General features: G+C 40.7%; 1 protein-coding gene across 8 annotated transcripts in view; it reads right to left on the reverse strand.

The window, feature by feature from the left end:
- Window positions 1–22,366, reverse strand: part of ptprk (protein tyrosine phosphatase receptor type K) — a 120,210-nt gene that overhangs the window by 67,169 nt on the left and 30,675 nt on the right. For all 8 annotated transcript variants that reach the window (XM_046060119.1, XM_046060118.1, XM_046060125.1 and 5 more), the window contains exon 2: window positions 7,301–7,423. In XM_046060119.1, the coding sequence (XP_045916075.1) occupies window positions 7,301–7,423 (123 nt within the window). The remainder of the gene's footprint in view (window positions 1–7,300; window positions 7,424–22,366) is intronic.

Consider the following 22,366-nt stretch of genomic DNA (forward strand, 5'->3'; position numbering starts at 1 on the left):
CCTGTGAATGTTGTCTTCTTTGTTTGGTCTTCCTTCCTTGACACTTTAAAGCAGTTTCTTGTCATGGGAAAAAAGCCAAAAGAGCCTTTATTCTTTCCCTTTATGTTTGCATGTCTTTACTCCTGTTTCTCTCTCCTCTCATTCTCTCTTTTGGGCTTACAGTACAGGAATCAGTCATCAGTCCCCCCCAACACATAAAACAAACCCCTGTTACTGCAACTGTGTCATTTGTTTCTCCTTTATGATTGTGGGGCTTTTTCTCAGCAAGCCAACAACAAATAAACACAGGAAATGAAAAAGAGAAGAGCAATTTCTTTCTTTTACATTCCTAATTTTATGTTCTTATGAAATCACATAATCACTTATTTTGTTTTTATTATGTTCCTCCTTTCTCTGCTGATTTCAAACATAAATCCATTAGTTTTGTTATTCTAATATGATGGGACTCTGTCACTACTGAAGACAAAGAGTACTTTAGGTACTTTGTTATGCCTACTGTCACTGCTGAGTACTATACCTTGTACCTTTACAGTACTAGTTGACTGCAGGAAATGGAGCTTGAAATAATACATAATCTGGGTGTGCTGACAGGACAGTCAGTCAGCCCATCCAGATGTTTCAGTAATCAGCTCAGACCTCAACCAGATGTTGTCCCAGTGAAATATGATGAAATGGGATCCTTTCCTGCCTCATGTCTAATCTCACAATCTTACATTAGCACAACAGAGAGAAAGCAGCCATGATAGCATTTAATTCAATTTGTAGAACTGAATAGAATAGAATTAAATAAAACTAGAGCTGAAACAATGCATCGATTAATTGGTAGGTCAATCTCTAGACACGTCTCTTTAATATTGAGTGGAAGTTGGGTACAGTGCCGAAGGAGTGGCAGACTGGGGTGGTGGTTCCCCTGTTCAAAAAGGGGGACCAGAGAGTGTGTGCCAATTACAGGGGTATCACACTTCTCAACCTCCCCGGTAAAGTCTACTCCAAGGTGCTGGAACGGAGGGTTCGGCCGACAGTCGAACTTCAGATCGAAGAGGAACAATGCGGTTTTCGTCCTGGTCGTGGAACAACGGACCAGCTCTTTACTCTGACAAGGATCTTGGAGTGGGCTTGGGAGTATGCCCATCCAGTCTACATGTGCTTTGTAGATTGGGAGAAGGCGTATGACCGGGTCCCACGAGAGATACTGTGGGAGGTGCTGCGGGAGTATGTGTTGAGGGGGGCCCTCGGGAGTAAGTCGGACTCTTTCCGGGTGAGGGTTGGCCTTCGCCAGGGCTGCACTTTGTCACCAATCCTGTTTGTGATTATTCATGGACAGGATATCGAGGCGTAGTCGTAGTGAGGAGGGTTTGCGGTTCGGTGGTCTTGGGATCTCACTGCTTTTTGCGGATGATGTGGTCCTGATGGCATCATCAGTCCGCGACCTCCAGCTCTCACTGGATCGGTTCACAGCGGAGAGTGAAGCGGTTGGGATGAGGATTAGCACCTCTAAATCTGTGGCCACAGTGCCAACTCCAGGTAGGGAATGAGTCCTTACCCCAAGCGAAGGAGTTCAAGTACCTCGGGGGTCTTGTTCACGAGTGAGGGGAGATCGGAGCAGCGGGGGCGGTATTGCACTTGCTTTACCGCACCGTTGTGACGAAAAGAGAGCTGAGCCGTAAGGCAAAGCTCTCGATCTACTGGTCAGTTTTCATTCCTACCCTCACCTATGGTCATGAAGTCTGGGTCATGACTGAAAGAACGAGATCGTGAGTACAAGCGGCCGAAATGGGTTTCCTCAGGCGGGTGGCTGGTGTCGTTCTTAGAGATAGGGTTAGAAGTTTGGCCATCTGCGAGGAGCTCAGAGTACAGCCGCTGCTCCTTTGCATCGAAAGGAGCCAGTTGAGGTGGTTTGGGCATCTGGTAAGGATGCCTCCTGGATGCCTCCCTAGGGAGGTGTTCCAGACACGTCCAGCTGGAAGGAGGCCTCGGGGGAAGTCCCAGGACTAGGTGGAGACACTGGCCTGGGAACGCCTCGGGATCCCCCATTCAGAGCTGGTTAATGTGGCTCGGGAAAGAGAAATTTGGGGTCCCCTGCTGGAGCTGCTGCCCCCGCGACCCGACCCTGGATAAGCGGATTAAGATGGATGGATCTCTGACAATCAATTAATCATCATTTCTCAAGCAAAAACGCTAAACATAGGCTGGTTTTAGCCTCTCAAAGGTGATGATTTGCCGCTTTTCTCAATTTTATATTGCTGTAATTTTAATGTCTTTGGGGTTTGGACTGTTGTTCACATTAAAAAAGTGATATGAAGACATCACTCCGGACTGTGATGGGTATTTGTTAAGTATCTGACATTTTATAAGCTAAGCGATTAGTCGAGTCACTGAAAAAATTATTGATAGATTCATCAATAATGAAATCAATTACATTGTTACTTGAAGCTCTTAATAGAAGAGAAGAGGGCAAAACCGAACATTATAGAGTAGAACAGAACAGAAAAGAGCTGAACACAACAGAACAGAATAGAACAAAACAGAATACAGTACAATAGAACAGAACAGAACAAAGTTGAACAGAACTTAATAAAATAAAAAAGAACATAATATAACACAACACAATATCTTTGCTCAAGTCAAGAAAACACGGCACTCCATCCTAACTGGTTAATTGTATTTGCATATTATACCATACACAATATGTTTTATACAATGAGCTGTAGGACAATAGTGATTATCACTTATTGTTTAGCAAATCTACTGTGAGAAAACACTTCTCTCTGCAGAATACAGCAGAATATAACAGGCTTTCAGCTACTGAGCGTTGCATGAACACACACACACACATCAGCTTTTCAAAGCCAAACACTGTATCCTAGTTATTGGATTGGCCTTTCCTCTGTCTTGATCTCTATTCTCCTCTCTTTCTCTTTGATTACCACCCCACCATCCGCCTCTACACACACACACATACATGTATTTCAACCATAACAGTATTAGCATAATCCTACTTCCTGTTTGTGAATGTCACCAACAAGACAAAAAATGAGAACGTCCAAACTGGACTACAGCCAATCTGACCAGAAACAAGACTAGGCTAGCACTGTTCTCTATCGCCAAATCTGTAATCTAAATCTCTCCAAAATGAACACACGATGGATGTCACTCCTATTCCTTCAGTTTTGGCACTGACACTAAGATGGTGACATGAGAAAAGTGCCTTTAAGATGGCTGCCAAGATGGTGTGCCAGCTAAAAATACTCCTATCAGTCAGAGACCCAGATATGTCACAACACACACAACATGGCAAAAATATAACCTTTAGCACTTCAGTTAATCACAACGCTGCCTGCTGAAAAATCATGACAACGAATGGATTAGGCATAGGTAAAAATAACTGAATGGTATTCGGTAAATAGGGCTCTCAGCAATGTCCAACATGTTATAGGGTTATCCAATGCATGGTTCCTGAAATAATATTGAATAATATTTTAGAAATCATTCAAATGCTTTAATATCAGCCAAGGCAGACAAACAAAAACAACACTTAATATGAGACAAAAATAGCATTGGAAAATATGAGTAATAAAACACTGACAGTACATGAAACTGATACAACGCCCATGCTAAGAAAGCAGACCCTGTGATGCCAAGAACATCTGACACCTTAAGTCTGCCAGTTTCTAAAATGGCTGATGTCTTTGAACTGCCAAAGTCTAAAATGGCTGCTAATAGAATGACGACAAAATATAATGATGAGGCTAAAAATACCCTCGTGACAGCCTTAAGACCTAGATATGTCACACAACAACAACAGCAGCTGCGTGGTAGACAGAGGACAGTATTCTTCAGCAAAACAGTAACAGCCTGCTGTTGGGATAACAGCTAATGGGAGATTTACTTTCAGCATTTTATGGTACCAACCATATTACCTGACAACCTCTTGGATTTTTCATTCCGCAGTAAAATACTAATAAAAAACATGCAGCTCTTCACTAATACTAGTCAAAAATGGAACAAATTTTATTTGTTTTTAAAGCACTGCAGGGACCTAAACAGCTCGCATCGCAGGTTGTATTCCATGCCCAGGCTAACCAATCGTTATCAGTTGATCAGCTTTTTTTCAATATTTGTTGTGTGTGTGGCATCTTCAAATGTCTTGTTTCGTCTGACAGTCCAGAAGATGGTCAATTTATGAGAAAAAAAAAAACGTAAATCTTCACTTTTGAGAAGCTGTAATCAGGGAATTTCTTGGCTTTTTTTGTTTGAAAAATTATTTGAATGCTTAAACAATTAACTATATTTCTATATATTTCTGAGGTTTCTGTGAATCAACCACCTCATTGTTTAACTGATTCTTTAAAGCTCTTGTGCTCTATGAATAACTATCTTAACAGTCAAAATGCACATAAACTAAATATATGATTTACACTTTCATTTGACCAGAAATTACATTGGATGACAATGTCTAAAATACAGTGCAATCAAATGCAACAAATGCTACTTTTGTGAAGCTTAATGTTGAATCTGCGTCAGAGAGGTTTGATTTAATGGTTATTTTAAGGCTGTATAGTTTGTGTGGCTATGTCCATCATTATTCACTCATTATTAAAACATGTTGTGCACAAGGGACCAGCTCTACTGCAGTTTACATGCCTTTTTTTCTCCTGCCTTATTAGACAGTAGTACACAGTGGAAAAGCAAGTGCAAAGAGAAAGACACAGAGTGAATGGCATGCCAAATAGATTTGGAGTGGTTGTGGCTGACAACATTATGAGTCAAGAGTATGTGCTTTAGTCCACTGAGCCACAGAGCCCCAGCCCATGAATGTTCAACTGGCACAACAAACGTTGCCAGCGTTGCATCTACACCCTGCCATGCTGGCTAGTGCCAACATCAACCCCCAGAGAGATTACATAGAATAGTTTTATCTCTGTTACGAAAACTGCCAAACCATCCCTCCACACTCAATACTGCCTTAAGCATAAATGGTGATTAGCAACTGTGACAAATCAATGCGGGTTATAAGAACAAAAGTATAATTGTTGGCTGAGCTATCAAATGACTAAAATGATTCCACGTTAAGCCCTAAAATTACTTCCTTTCTTCTGCCAATACCTTTGACAATATATAACCCTCTGAACTACTAATCAACAAAATAGACTCACTCCCAATGTTCCTCTTAACAAAGAGGATGGGTATATCTTTGCTTTCAGGGGTCAAAAGCCAAAAGGTTTAGTGCCTATGTTCTAAATCATGGCACACCCTCAGGAAGACTGGAGACAATTCTAATAATAGATATTACCAGTGTGTCCCTGGACAGGGCATTTAAGCTACCAACTCAACCCTTCACCCATCCCCTATTACTTCTTCCAAATACAAAACCTAGCCAAGTGCTGTATCTGTAATCCCCTCCAGCAACCTCATTTTCCAGCCACAGCACCACTGTCCCACACCCTGCTGGCATTATTAACACATCAAATGTCAGTTCATGCTCCCGCACCTTTAGGCAACGCTCTGAACCCCCCTTTTAGCAATCAACGTCTCCAAACCATTAACCTGGCATGCCGTCCCCATGCCCTGGCTCATTCCACTAGCTTCTACAGGCGTTAATGCTTTGCTAATACCAAGCGTTACCTCTGTGCTCTTGGGCAAGATGTTTAACCTCTTCAAACTGCCAACTCTACCCTCTCTGCATAGTGACACCACTTGATATTAATAACACTAAATGCTAGACTTTGGATCAGTACAAATGGGCAAGGCATCCTACTCTCTTGTCATGGCTTAAATATATGCAAGACCACATGTACCAGACAGCAGGCATAACACACACACATTTTGGGAGGAAATGTGTGTGTGTTTGTGTGAAACACGTCAAGTGCTGGTGTTGAACTGAACCTTTCTCTAAATGTCAGCGAGGCTGGGTTGTCATGATGATAAGCATGAGAGATAAATAACGGCATTACATTGTCATGGCAACAAAGTCATAATCTTCCACAACAGAGGAGAGGAGAGGAGGGGGGATAAGGGGAGAGGAGATAAGGGAATAGGAAAGGTAAGGAAAATGTAGGAGAGGAAAGGATAGGAGAAGAGACGAAAGGAGATAACAGGACAGGGAAGGAGAGGAGACAAGAGGAAAGAAAAGATGATGAGAGGAATGAAAAGGAAAGGAGACCAAAAGGAAGGAAAGAAGAGGAGACTAGATGAAAGGAAAGGATGTGAGCGGAGAAGAGGAGATGAGAGATAATAAGATCTCAAGCAAGTTTGTGGCTACATTTGAACATGGTTTCTTCACTGTGGTTAACGGCATAGTTCATACAACAGTCAACATTCTCACTCTGTGGTTTTAATTTTGTAAAGCCAGTTACCAGCTCAACATTGCATAGCTGGATATTGTTACAACATTTTGCTTTTAACATTGTAAAGTAGGCAACCTTCCCTGTTCCCTGCCGTTGATTAATGACCTCATATTCTGTTAATTAGACCCTCAGCCCTGAGGCAGAAAGATTTAATTTCCCCTTCATCATCATCATGGAGAAAAAAAACAACTGATTAAATAGGAGAGGAGAGGAGTGGAGAAGAGAGGAGTTGAGAGAGGAGAGGATTTCTTAGAAAAGAAGAGAGAGGGAAGAGGTGTGGATGGGATACAGAAGAGAATGATGTGTCAGTGGTGGAAGAAGCACTCCGATCTTCAAAAAAAAGTAATAAGTAAAAGTACTGATCCAACAATGTAAAAATACTACATTACAAGTGAAGGTCCAGCATTCAAACTCCTACTTGAGAAAAAGTACACAAGTATATTCGAAAATCAAAGTCCTTGTTCTGCAGAAAAACTGCCCCTGATACCAATATATATTACATGCTTAGATTGTTAATACGGATGCATCAATTTATAATAAACATTTTACCGCTGCAGCTGGTTGAGGTGCCGCAAGTTTTGACTACTTTACATACAGCTCTGTATTTTAGTCCAGCGGCTTCAAACTAAAGGGTCAGACCCCCTTGAGAGGGTCACAAAACAGATCTGGAGGGTCTATATGAACTTAAACTAAAACATATATTTAAATTAAAGCATCTCAGAGGTATAAAGGTAAAAAGTCTATGTGGTGGAACTGCTAACAACTCGTTGAACATTTGATATATCACAAGCAGCCCCATCTAGACAATGCTTGTTTATAAGGGGTCACAAGCCAAAAGGGTTGGGAACCAGTGGTTTAATCTTTAATCTTTATATAACCTATGTTGTTTTCTGAAAAAGTACAATTAACCATAACTGTTAAATGAATGCATAAGAAAGGAAGTCAAGTCTCACCTTGTGGCAGGTCTGGTGAGACGTAGGGCACTTCCTGTGTGTTGATGTGCGTCCAGTCAAAGTCATCATAGGGATCCTGCTGGTAATCACATTGAGAGAAGCCCTCATCAAACGTACAGCTCCCTGCAAAGAGAAACACAATAAGATTTAGTTCACGAACAATCAATGATTATTGACTGAAGTATCTCCATGTAATTAGTTTGAATGCAAAATGAATTCCTCTCTGGTCTTATCCAGTAAAACTTTTGATTCTTTCCTGTATGTTGTATTTCTGTGCGAGGCTGTGTCTCAGCTCATTAACAAAACCACCAGGAGTCTGAGCTCCAACAGTCATCACTCAAGGCCAGTCAGAATCACCTCTGACTCAATCATCAGGGCCTTCGGCTGATCATCTGAGCCCATCACCACAGCCTCGGGACAACCATGTGTGAGCTGGCCGCCTGGGGCCCCGATTACACAGAAAGTCGCCCTAATAGAGAGAGACGCCACTTGTCCCTGACGGCAAGCTGAGATAATCAACTCGCAATGATATGTGGCTTGTACTGGCAATATCTCTGCACGCTGGCTACTGCTAGCTATCTGATTCATTGACCTACGAGAGATGCACGGCTTGTGTTAATAAAATGGCTAGGAGAGATATGGCTAAGAAAAGCCACTATGCCATCTGATTCAAGTTACTGATAGTTAGTGGGCACAGTGACGTATACCTTGTGCCTTTCTTGACATTGGGGAAAAAAGGAGTGGTTGATATGGATAAAATCTTGCATATATATAGTTTTATTATAATAATATGATTTAGTATACTGTAAACAAATACACATAGGTAAAATATACAGAGGAAGGGTAATAAGCACTGGGTGAACATGCTATTTTATTAATCTGATGTCAATAAAACAATATAATGTTGGGATTACTACTGGTGCTTTAGGAACACTGAAAAAAATTAATTATGTTCCCCCGTTGAGCAATAGCACTGAAATAAGCTCAGAAAGTGTTATCACACACCAAACAACCAAATAATCTTGAATTGTGTATCACAATCATGATGTTATTTATTGCCCAGCTCTAGTATAAAGCCCAGGTCAACTTTAGCACAGAAACAAACAAATAGTAACCTGCATAGTTGAAAGGACTTAATGGATTTAATGACTGGACTTGTTGGCCACATTAAATTTGCCAAATCTGGCTAAACCAAAACACAAACCACTAAGAACATTTAAATCTATTTCTCTTTTTGTGTGAAATGTGCAAATTCAGAGGTTATTAAACTTTCCTGTAACCCCTTTTGTTTTCTAGAGAGTGGAAGTCATGAAACCAGCGGCAAACCTCAACACCAAGATATACAATATCCACAACCACTTAGAAACCACTAAGTAAGAAAGTATACATGAGCAAGCCACCATGAAGTACTACAGCAACCAGCGCTGCCAGCAATATAAATCTCCTAGCATTCAGCTAGCACTACAGCTTTGCTACCTGTGTCCTAGAGCGAGCTGCTGTGATGGAGAGCAGAACGACAGGCCCTCAGATACCCCACTGATCTGAGCTCCCGCTACAGAGGGATACCAGGAGGTGACAGCCGCCGCCGGAGGAGAAACAAGTTAACATCAAACCAAGCGACTGTCTTCAGCTGCCGGCTGTATGGCTGGTTGTGACTCACAGCCCCAGAGATGCACTGGATCAAATTCCTCTCGGCGTCATTCTTTAAACTAGCCTCTCTACGTGCAACTCAATTCAATCCCATTCAATTCAATTAAGTCTTTGTCACAACAAGTTACCTCCAGTCATAATGTGAAAAATGCCGGGACATGTAGAGGGCACCAAGTACAGCACGACAACACGCATTTTTTCTACTCCAAAGTATTCTATTATAAACTCAACTTTATACAGAATCTAATTCTACTGATGTCTAACAAATGCTGCTATGTGTGTGTGTGTGTGTGTGTGTGTGTGTGTGTGTGTAAATCTCCATGACTTCCTGTCTCCCACAGTGTGTGTGTCAGTTTACATCTTGCTGTCAGGTAGCTCTCTCTGCATGGGTTAAAACAGCAGAGTGTGTAACTCTGGGGTGTATGTTTGTGTGTTGACTGAAATATACTGCATCTACAAACTACTACAAAACAATAGGAACTACTATACGGTTTAAAACTCCATGCAAAATACAACATATAACATATAGTATGTTAATGGGTGCAGTACCAAAAAACAGTTTGTATATGTGTTTTATGATGGAAAATAATTTCATTTGTTAGCAATATTTTCCAATTTCTTAGTACAGAAACAACATGAGAGTAAAACTGGGCAACCCAGTCGTTTCATTATGCCTTTGTTATGCATTACATATTTGTTTGGATTAGTCTGTATAACCTCTCAGTAATTCCTTTGGCTTTAATGACTGTGATTAAGACATGCAACATTGTTGGTTTCTTTAGAAAGCTTCTAAATAAGGAGAGCGTGTGTGATAATATCAGGGGTAGGGGAAGGGGCGTTATAATGGAAACACAAATTTTCAACAAATATTTTTACTCTAACTGAAGATACCTAAAACCACATCAACACCACACTGCTCTTTGCAGAAGAATTAGAATCAGAACTGCTTACATGTCTGAAAGGGCCTTTTAATATTCTACTCAAATCTACATACAAGATACTCATGATGGGTTGTGGAAGTGAGCACAGGCACAGCAGCACTATAGGGTTCTTTGTAAGAGCAGAGTCTTTGCTTCAAATTAAATTGTGTGTCTTTGCTCCGAAATGACTCCCAAAAGGCTCAATCATTCAGACATTCTGTAAAGATCATGTTCAAGTTTAATTAACACGGTGGGAGTGTTTAAAATGCTAGCTATGGTTGTTTAATTAATGTGGCCTTTGATTTGTTTGCAATCTATGATGAGACATGACAAGCAGCAGCCATATATCAGTATCCAATATTAAGTTTGATTGCTAATGTGCATGATAACACTATATATTAGACTTGTTCAAAAGCACAGCAGTTTACCGCGAAGCTGGTCCTGAATGGGTGGTCGGTATTTAAAGTGTCAAAGTGTCAGATGGATGTTGAAGACAGACAGCCGCTAGAGGAAAGGTAAATGTCACTGCAACAGTTCAAAATGAATGTCAAGTCTTAGTAATATGTATATATTTTACAACATTGATTCAGTGTAAAAACAGACATGACACATGATTTATTCCTTGCTCACTGACTGGAGTTTTGTGCTCAGCGCTGCTGCTGGTGGCTTGGAACTACAATGTGACAATACTGATGTTATTTGTGCATATTAGTTTAGTGTAAAGCCTGTAAAGAAAGTCTGTGTTTTCTTGATGTGTTAAATTGCTAGGCCGCTGTTGACATGAAGCACTTAGCCTTGGTTCACCCACTGCAGCATTTGTTTGGCCTTGTTTAACCTTACTGAAGCTATACAACACATACAGAAACTCTATTTAGTTTGAAAGCTTTCTGTTGGAATTTCTGCTTCTGAAAGCAGTGTACAGCAAAACTGGATTTAAATGCCCCGTGTTTATAATATGTGCTGTGGGCTTTTAACTGTGTATACACGCAAACACTGAGTTCCACTCAGCTCTGATATAGTGCTGTGGTAGACGAGATATTTTGCCTCGACTTAACAGTAAAGAAAACATGTCCTTGCTTTAAATTCTACTTTAATGACTGGTTTCAAGCTGGAATGAGGGACTTCTACATATAAATGAATGTCCACTACATTCAAGCCCTTGCCAAACAAGTTCACACACCAGGTAAATGTCTCTGTATTCGCAGTAAACCGGAGTGTTAAAATCTGCCCTGGCGCACCAGTAGTGATGCTTTTTACGTCAACCAGCAATGATGTTGAAGGGGGGAGCAACCCAAAAAAAAAAAGGTAAATTGGAGAGAATGTTTATTGAGAATTGTTTATTTATGTTTATTGACTTTATATGCCCTGCGATGGACTGGCGAACTGTCCAGGGTGTACCCCGCCTTTCGCCCAATGTCAGCTGGGATGGGCTCCAGTCCTCCCGCGACCCTGTACGCAGGATAAGTGGTTGACGATGGATGAATGGATGGACTTTATATGGTCAAGTCATGCCAATAAAGCCACTTGAATTGAACTTTGAACGGAGATGATGCAACTCTTTCCCAACATTGCTCTGGAGTAACAGTAGCGTCAGAGTAGGCTACAGCTACTAGGAGAATGGCAGCCTTAGGTGAAAAAATCTAAGCAGAAGAAAAGAAAAGTTTCTGATGCTCCAGATAAAAGAGAAACTCGGCGTTCAAAGGAAGGGTTACAGTCAAAACAAGAAAGCGATCAACGGCGAGGATAAACGTGGATAACCGTTGGTGTAGCTTTTTCTCATTGGAGGGCAATGAAAGAAGAGAAGCGACTGAGGGCAGACACGTTGCATTACTGCTCTTGGAGAGGTTGGTATTTGTAAAATATTTAAACAATAGATTTTTGTTTTGGAACTGTGGATATTTCTAAACACAAGCCAGGCTGGAGCCCACCTGTAGGCACCCATCATGAGCGTGCATCAACAGAGTTTGTGTAGTTACCCTCATTGCCAGGAGGGGAGACAAAAGTTACGCACTGCAGGTTTAAAAGAACATTTCTCAATTATAAAGCATTCCTCTCTTCCCAACTATGCACCTCTGGATAGACATTTTCACCGCTTTCAGCTGCTAACATACTAAATGTGTGTCTGCTGAAAAAGGCGTCTGCAGAAACAAAATATGTGTGAAACTGTCACATACACACACACACACACACACATACAAATCTCATGCTAGCTCGCCCACGTTCTCTGTTAACACTTCCCCCTTTCCTCAGTGTCCTGCCAACTAAAACCAACACACACACACAGCATCAGCAGACACATGCATCTAACAGATAATCATCGTTGCCAATAAACATTAAAGCAGACCATGAACTATTACTTTACCTCTACTGGAAACAAAAGACCAAATGTTGCATGAAGTTCACATCTGTCTATCTAACTATCTAGCATAATCTATCCATGTTTCTTTAAACATGGATAGATACTCGATAGATTGGACTGGATAGATTGGACATGGATTTAAACAATACTAATTAAATTCTAACAATCACTGACATCTATTTTGCATTTGATAAGCTCTGTTACTGGTACATACTGCAATTAAATCAGCAACAACTGATTTGTTGGCCTCCATTCATTTGAAACCACGTTTAAGGCTACCCGATGAATGGAAGTGTAATATTGTCACTGACCAATTAGCTGTGTTTTGATCTCCACCAACCCTTCAGGGAAATGTATCTGCTAAAAGCTTCTCTGTATTCACCAGCAAGTCACAAACTGTGTCCGTCTGGTGTTTTGGTGCTGGGCAGGTAACGTACTGTAGGACTTTTAGAGCTTTTTGTCAGAAAAAATCTGCCTGCTGTGGCTGTGAGCAGCCTTAGTGAACCAAAATACTCAAAACAAAGCAGTAAAAATCAAACTATTTTGATCCATTGCTGTTATAAAAATGTCGAACATAACATGTTTCAGAAATAGTGTGTATTTGTACTGTCTGTATGTATGAGTTAACTGTAAAATATTATAAATATTATTGTAAATTGTTATTATTGTTATATTGTAAAAATAAATGCTTACAACAATTTCCCAAATATATGCACGAGTGTGTGTCCAGATGGGTCATTATTGCCCCCTCCCTTCCATTCACAAGGACACAGGAAGAGAGAGGGAGACCAACTGCATGCTAATCACTTCCTAATCAGCTTCTGTGATTGGCTGCCCTGCTAATGAAATAATGGTGACTAATTTGCATAATACAATAATTAGAAGGACTTGATAAAGGCTCAAGGGCAGAGAGAGGAGCCACACACACACGCACCCACATCGTGACACCGGAAAGCCGCAGTCTTTTCTAAAAGATTGCTGAATGGCATCAGACACAACATCTGCCACCGTCACTCAGAATCATTTTGTGGTGATTTCCATTGACCTCCACCTCCAGGAGGTGAGTCAAACAAACGTGCCTTAACAGAAACTGTTCAGAAACATGGATACAGACAGCCCTCAGGTGGTCGCCAGCAAAAAAAGAGGACCATGTTCTTTTTTTCAGATATTGGCCTAGATAAAGATTATTAGTTGGCAGCATGGCAAGAATGTGTAACAATAGCCAGTTTGATTAGCTTTCCTTTTCCCCAATGTGATCTAACCGATCTGCAGAACAGGCAGTATTAAATCAGATGTAACAGCTAAATCAAATGAAGGTCTGAGGAGCTTTTTACTTTCTCTAGACAATTCCTGAAAATCTATCATGACAAAGAAAGTCCATTATAACTAAGAGATGGCTGATTATCAAATCTAAGAACGCCAAGTCAATACTTGTGCCCTCGTGCAAAACATTCCTCCTTATTTGTTTCAGACAAATTTCTCTCGTGTGTATGCAAATATCTAGGGTCTTCAAAGCCATTGAATATCGAGCACTTACAGGTTGTTGCTTTTGTTTCTCTTTCCTCCAAGGAGAAAGCTCAAACAGGGCTTTCCATTCTGTAAACTGAATGCTCATAATTCATGTTTTATCTTTGAGATGATGAGTTAATCTTAGAAACAGCTAAAGAAATCAGTCCTGTGAGTTGTGAAAGTCGGACACCAACTGTGCCAAATCAACATTTAAGCTACCACTGTCTTAAGCTCAGGGCTGGTTCATTGTTAAAATACTAAAAGCTTGGGGAAGGCAATTTATTTCAGGAAATTTTGTTTTATTTGTTGAAACTGTCTTTAGATTCTGACAGCAATCAATAAATAAATGGACAAAAAAGAAAGAAATCCAGTATCTGTGGCTGTCGCAGGACTGTAATTTCATTTGGTCCGAATGAAATGATTGGCTGGCCCACCTGTGTGCACGCTCTGCACTGCAATCACTGCACATGATAATGTGTTTTGGGGGAGTGGCTTTGGAGGGTGGCTGGAAGTTGGATACTTTTAAAATCTAGCTTTCTCTTACTAATTCTCAAACGTTACCTACCCACCCTTTAAACAGGCAGTCAGAGGAGATTTTTTTTTCCTTTACATTTTCTCAGATTTCAGAGTCAGTTCTTTGTTTCACATAAAGACATTAGACATTGTTGGAGCTACATTGCACCAAATTTCAAAAAGAGACAACATGTCACCTTGTAAAATTACAAGTGTAAGGAGGTAGGGGGTGGAGTTGATATAAACCTTCATCATGGTTAACATTGTTTTTATTATTCTGAAAAGAAACACACATCACATGTTTTCTTTGAAAAATAATGTTTTATGGGCAGTTTAACTCAAACAATGCATGCTGGGAAATATGCTAATGATCCTTTTTTCTTTTAGAAACCTCATTTACAGTCAGAATAGCTCATGTTTATAAATTCTCAAGTGGCAATGATAAGTTAAATTAAGTTAAACGTTAAGTTAATGAGAAAAGAATTGGGGATTCTGTCAAATTCCTGTATGATGCCTATTTAATGTGTAATATATATTTGAGCCAGTCAGGTGACTGTTACAATACTACAAGTTGGCTGAGACTATCATCACGTCTTGGTCTTGATCACAAGCTGAGGCCAAACAGCATAACTCTGCTCAGGAATCTGAAGGACTCGGGAGCATAAACACTATATCTAACTCTCCCAGACAAACAACACACATTCTTTCTCTAATGTACGTACAGTACACTCCATTTCTCTCACTCTTTCTGTTGTGTCTAGTATTTATCAGCAGAGCTGTGTTTCAGTCTGCAGGCAGAGATGTTATCACCAGAGAGCAGACAAGACAGGATAAGAGAATTAGGGTGAAAACAGGAGGGAAGAGAACAAATGAATGGAGAGGGAGAAAGGCAGAAAAAGAAATACATTTTTGCGGGATATCTCTAAACCTGTTGATTTACTTTATTATACTGTATACATGCATAAAATTTGTTTGTAAAATTTGTTTCAGTTGCCTTTTTTCTTGTGTTCTATCCCTGTCTTTGTGTATCCTGTATTAATAAAAATTTGATGAGGATCAATATAGGTTATATTAACTTTGGTTGCATCATAGTTATACAACATGAGGAGAAGAGAAGAGAAGAGAAAAGGAGAGGACGAGAAGCTCCATTCTGCAAATGGAAATAATTTTCAAGGACAATAATTACATTCACATCATTAAAATCCAATTCAAACCACCAGTAATCCTATTTCCCTCCAAATCAGTGCAATTTTTGGTTGAGTCCAGTTAATAATTACGTTTGCTGACCCGGATTTCTAATAATATGTGGCTTTGTGGAACATTACATACAAGTGAATCACTACAACGGGTTAAGAGGTCTTAAAAAAAGGAGAGAAGAAGCAAAGTGAGGAGAAGAATGAATGTAACAATGGTATAGTGTTACTCACTTTACAGAATCATACTTTATAATATTATACACAGTCCCTTTATAATGGCCTTTTCATGTTGCTCTGTACTGTGGCATATTATACTCTGTGCTCCTGTTGTTGTTTTTAATCTGTGTGTGTGTCACCATGTAGCCCTGACGTCAACCACCTCAAGGACACTAATAAAGTTGTACCTTATCATTTACTTTGTCTGTGTCGTCTTTACTTTTTTGTTCTCCCTCTCCCTCTCTGAGAATAGGTGAAATTAGCCTGAAATGATACAAGGTGACATCAGAGATGCTGACACACACACACACACACACACACACATGCGAGGACACACATAAACTCTCACTTGTCACGCCTCAGTGGCCCTTGCAGCGCAGCGCGACGCCATCAAAGCCAAGACCCATATACACACACCTCGCATGTTAAACATACACACTGGCACGCGCAATCACACTCCCTTATACACACACCACTTACGCAGCAACACACAGACACGTGCACACAGTCACACACACTGACACTCATGCGTGCATGCACACACACTCAGAGCGGTAGTTTAATTGGAAGTGCTGAAGGCTGAAGAATTTCGCCTTCATCTCACAATACTGTAATTGAATCTGAGACACGTGTGTGTGTGTGTGTGTGTGTGTGTGTGTGTGTGTGTGTGTGTGTGTGTTCAGCTGATTCAGGAGTTTCCATTGACAGTAACAGTAAAACAGAAATGTGTGTTTTTCCTTCTGTGAGGAGCCTTTCCGTCCTTCCATCCCTGACTATCTTCTCCCCTCACCCCGCTCCTCTCTTGGGGTTAATGCGACTTTTCAATTCAAATTCAAACTCAAGCAGTTTTCGAGCGCCACGTTATTTTCCACTAAATGACGATTTGGTTGTACAGGCTCCCTGGTGAAAGGCAGCCATTCCTTCCATCACTGCATGTTGGCATTTCACTGACCATCATGTCTGGATAGAGTTGTTGTTTTTAACAATAAAACTTTGCATTCTGAGGTGACAATTAATTCCTAGTTGCGATTCTTTAAAACGTTGTTGCCAAGAAATAGCTCACTCGCTGTATTTTGAGTGCGTTCTTTATACAATGGTGATTCCTTCTGCTGTTGAATGAGGCTCTCATCACTATGTTGTAAGACAAGGGAAGTTGAATGTAGTACCTGCAAACACATCTCAGCTTGGACAACCGCAAACAAAAAGCACCATCAGCAGACAATGAGGCGTAAACGGCTTACTAATGACATGCCATCACAGTATAGCTGTCACGCAACACAATGGGAAACGGGAACTGAACTGTGAGGAACCGTCTTTGGATGTTACAGTGGCCCTTTTTTTGAGCAAACTATTTGCTATTTGGTTCCACATGGCCACCTTACAATTAAAAGGTTCAATCTGAAAATGAAAATAGTCTGTCTCACTCTTTCCGGTGATGTTACATCAACTGGAAAATGTTGCCTGTAACGAGGCTGGTGTATACTTCATATGGATCAATGTTAAATAAATGGTATTAAGAAGGGCAGATCACAAGTTTCCAGAGCTCAAAATTGCAAAAAAAAGAAAAACAGAAAGAAGCTAGACTGACTAATGGGCCAGAATGATACGTTTGTCATTATCATTAGCCTGTTGCAGATATACTAGTAATACTGTATGTATATGATATCAAGAAACTTCAATACAGAAATACTTGTCTGAGCAACAATCTAAAAACAAAAAATACAGAGACAAAAAGCAATTCCCCGCATTTTCAGAAGCTGGAGTGAGCTAATGTTTTTATGTATTAGTATGTATTATGTATCTGTCAATTAATTTTCACCTTAATATTTAGCTCTAAATTCCTCATGCAAGTGACACAATTAAATGACCTGTTGACAGTCAACATGACACCTAAACCTTAAATATGTCACACCTCTATGGGAATAACTCCTTACTCCGTGTCTTTATTTTTCTCTTTGTCTGACCACTATAATCAGTACACTCTGTGTGTGTGTGTGTGTGTGTGTGTGTGTGTGTGTCCAGAGATAGCAGTTAGCACTGTTAGCAGGGGTTGAAACCTTCTGTAGACACTATCTTTATGACATTCACCTCACTCTTGTGCTTCTTTCTCTCCCCCTCTTACGCTCTCTGTCTATCGCTCCATCGTTAATCTCTGTTACTATTCAAATGCTGACATTTAAAGCAACTTCACATGCTGACTGACTGACTGGCTGGCAGATAAGGCGGGAGAAGAGAGGACAGGGGAGGAGGAGGGGATGACGGAGAGACGGAGAGGAGAGCTTGTCGTTGAGTATTAAAATTGGGAAAATCCTCCTCAGCTCTCCTTTTACCTCCCTCTCCCCTTCGTGCCGTCGGTGAATGAGTTCCCCCATAAGCCCTGAAGGGAGTCAGATTTCACTCGTTCTCAGGAAAGCTGAACCATCCCATTCTCGTTTTGTGTGTTTGTTCACCCATTTACCTCTCCCCACACCCACTTCTCTGTTTACTGTCCGTGTGTCTACCCCTTTCTTTGTGTCTCTGTTACTGTGGGTTACAATACAGTTTGGTGCCAGAGGTGCCCATTTAAAAACTCACTATAAAATATAGCGATTTGTGAACACGTTGACACACTTCAGCTTTTTGTCAAAAACGATAGATCAACTTTCCGCTCCTTTTCTGTACCAATAAGAGCTGAACTCAAACAGATAGAAAAGTTTTATGGCTGGCCATTAAGCTTTTAAGATGACTCTAGACATTGGTAGCTTCTAACGTCACCGAAAGACTAACCCATAAAACATCCACACGATCAGATCCCATGTCAGTGTGTCATTCTGAATGAGTCAGGGGGGAGTAATTATTGCGCCCTTAGACGGCACTCGGCTCAGCTCAGAACTAAGAGCACAGCTGGTATTTCTTTTAAGTAAAATCCCCAAACAACAAGTCTCAACAGGCTGCTTCTTTCCACTCTTCATCGCACACTTGACCTCAAAAATGCTGACTGGCTGACTCACTACAGACAATCTACAGACACTCAGCCTGTATAAACCTTAGCCGTATTATGACTCAAAGTGGGAAAAACCTAGGAAGCAATAACTATTTTACAGCGGATCTCTTCGCCAAGCATCTACATAGCATGTGAGTGATTTGAAAGTCATAAGATGTAAGCAGTATTAATTCCAGGTTTTGCTGTACAGCTCTGTCTACACATACAATGTGAATGAGGCTAGACGGACAAGTCCCATTGAGTTATACAAAAGGGGCCTGGACTGTAAAAGGGATCAATACTGGATAGAATGGGGTCAGAATGATTGCTAGCCGTTGGTGGCATTCAGGTGGAGCAGCGAGCTCCTGTATGTACTCACATGCCACCGTAGAGAGCAAGCTTCTTTACACTGTGACACTACACCATTCATCATGTTCCCTGATAGCTAACTGATAAATTACCAGGGGACTACAATCAAATAATGCTTCATCCGTTGCAGAGGATTTGAATGGGCCAATCACAGAGCAGACAGGAGGTTTGTTTCGGAGCCAATCGGGGCACAGCTGAGGTTTTGGACTGAAAAGCAGGTCTGGTGTGGACCAGATAAGAGCAGAACAAACACACATTAAACACCAACCCCCAGAGACATGCACACACATACTCAAACAGACACACAAGGTAAGCAAGGCCAGATGGAGAAGGACAGAGGAAAATGTATGGGAAGGAGAGGGCCGAAAGAGTGAAGAGGAAGGGAAGAGTTAGAAAAGTAAGACGAGGAGGAGTGTGAGTTTAGAGAAAAAAAATCCTATCCGAGAGCTATAATCACGTTACATCTGAAGCAGCTAGCTTAGCAAGTCAGCACAGAGGCTGGTGACACACTGAACTGCCTGGCTGACTTCTCCATTTGTCCAGCAAGCTGGTTCAAAGGCTGCCTGACTGAATTACTGACTGACTGACTGGCGGGTCGGATTTAGTCTATCCTGTGTTTGTGCAGCAGAAGCACTTCTGTTGTTCAGCCTGTCGGACAAAAAGCAGTTCTCCACACCAACACACAAAGAACAACCTGAAACAGCACTACTACTGCAGAGACCGACAGAGACAAACAGAGAAAAAAGACAAACAAATAAACACATAAAAAAAGGCCTCTAAAACATCTTACTTCAAAGAAGAGATAGTGCCTAAAATAACAAGTGGAAAATGTTTCTGGGACTTCTAAAACCAATAAAAATCAAATATGAAAAAAAAAAAAACCAAATAGAAAAAAATAATGTGTCAAAGAAGCTCTTTTATCTGTGGTTGTGACACAGTTCTGTCGAACAACAAAAGATACCTAACGATAGCATTTACTGTCCTGGAGGAAATTTACTTTTCACTGCCAGCACAGAAAAAAGAGTACATTACACAGCGGTGGAAACCATAGAGACCCAAACAAAGGGAATAACACACAAGCGGGAATAGCATGCGAGAAGACCAGACAACTACCAAAGCACCTGGTTCTGAGACTGTCTGCAGAGCTAAACATACATTACACATCCTGTCAGGATGGTGGCTGTGCTGAGGGTAAAAACGATGACTGCAATGATAACATGCATTAATAAGGACTACAGTTTGTTACTTACTGTTTGTCACAAGTGCCAACACTATGTGTACAAATGTAAAACAACACGCAACAATATTTACAGCTATGTTTGCACTGCGGTCAGTGGGTTTACTTCCAAAGGCAGGTGTATATTAAACGGGAATTTTTTGGCCATCATTTCTGTGCGTGATAATAACATTACTCTCATCAAGTCAATTGCTGACATCTGGGAAGATGGCAACATTTCTAAAAAGACGTTAGATGTGGAGAGAAATATAGGCGGGTAAATGATCACACAGGTTTGGAACAAACTCCCACATTAACTGAACTTATCGGGAAAACATAAGTGTTGTGAACTATTACCAAAACTGTCCTCTATAAACATCTATCACAGTTTACATTTGACCTACCATACTTGCCGTAGCTGTGTGCACGTAGTTCAGGTTCTGGTTTTACCTCCAATAAAGTGGGTTATAATGTGGCTGGTTTATAAACTGTTGAGTTGTTTAGAACCTTTTTTATCATATGATGGGTCATGTTTCTTGCCCCATCTGACTTCATTGTAGCAATATTGCTGTTTCCAGTTTACCGTAGGCTACTTTAGCTTAAGGTAAACTGCAGACAGCGTAAGCTACGTGCTGTCAAGAACATTTATACTTGTGCGTTGTTGTTTGCATCGCTCTGCAATTACCCTGCCAAAACGCTAGCTGGCAGTGGGGTTTCTATGCTACACTGTGTTGACTTCTGCCGGTGAGCTGGCTAACTTTTTATTTTTAGCCCTCCGCTAACTTGAACGGGGGTGAAATAATAATTGCGCAGCTCTTCTAGACTTTCCATATGTTATTGACCAAATGGTTCTGACAATGAAACGAGTCATTTCGCCGGGTGTGTGATGCTCAAAAGAAAGTATCCGCATTTTACAACCACTTGTTGGCCACTAGTGAAACTGGCTTCAAAGCACTTCCTGGGAACAAAATGCAATGAAACCAAGCCACAATCACAGATTTCTTTTTTATTTTAAAGAACAGATGTAAATTAACATTATAAACACAAAAAATGTCCATACCAGGGGTACATGTACAAATTCAAGAAAAAATAACAGACAGCAAAAACAGGACATAAGAATTTAAGAGAGTGAAGTAGATTCAAAATACTGTTGTTCAGTCAATAAGAAATTTATCAAACACATAATTAGTCTTGATTGCCTTCTTATTCTTATAGTCTTCGATCTCTAGATTGAGCCGCAATGTGTAATTTTTGTGAGGTGCACGTCAGGCTATGTCACAGGCAGAGGTTCTTCACCTCTGATTGGCTCTGACCGTGAGAACTAAGGTGTGTGTGTTTGAAAAACAGGATACTCATCCTGGGATAAAAACAAAACTCATGCTAGGCCACTGGTAACTCCAGCGTGTTGTGATTAGGTATTCTTGTTTACAATCATTTACATAACTATCAATGTGTACAGGAAATGATAGAAGGTTTGAATATACTAAAGGTGCTGTGTAAAATTTAGGAGCACCAGTGCAACCAATGCAAAAAGTTAATCTGGAGCCCTGCCAGTTGTAGCATACCAGAATTTTCCTTTAAGTTATAGGAATGTGTAGCATCTCAGCAGCTATTCTTCAAAGAGAAACTACAGGGATGTGAACACATTTTTCGTCAGTTTTCCCATCCCTCTTTCATAAGCACAGAGACACACTAGCCTGGGGACTGGACAAATAATGCAGAGTGTGCATAAATACGAGTGTGTACGTTGTCACCTTCAGCTTTTACAATGTGGTCAAACGTCACTTATGGCCTGAAAAAAAAACGTGCAACAGAAAGAGAGAGAGAAAGACAGAGAGAAAAGAAAAGGCAAAATAAGTGCTACAGAGACCTCCACTGCTCCTGCCTCCAGGTTAACTGCGTGTACGTGCGTGTGTGTGTGTGTGGTAAATGAGTTTTGGGAGTTGTCGTCTCTTTACGATAGCTGTAACTGGCCCGAGGACAGCTGTTATTACACTTTACAACAGGGAAATACTGCATATGAGTGAGTGTGTGTTTGAGAGAGAGACAGAGTGTGTGTGTGTGTGTGTGTGTTTTCAGAGAAAGAAATGGAGAAACATCATGGTCGTGTACTTGGTACGTGTGTCCTTGTGTGAGTTTAATGACAAGGAAATTTA

Source organism: Micropterus dolomieu, linkage group LG10 (genome assembly GCF_021292245.1).
Source record: "Micropterus dolomieu isolate WLL.071019.BEF.003 ecotype Adirondacks linkage group LG10, ASM2129224v1, whole genome shotgun sequence".
In the NCBI taxonomy this organism is placed as follows: Eukaryota; Metazoa; Chordata; class Actinopteri; order Centrarchiformes; family Centrarchidae; genus Micropterus; species Micropterus dolomieu.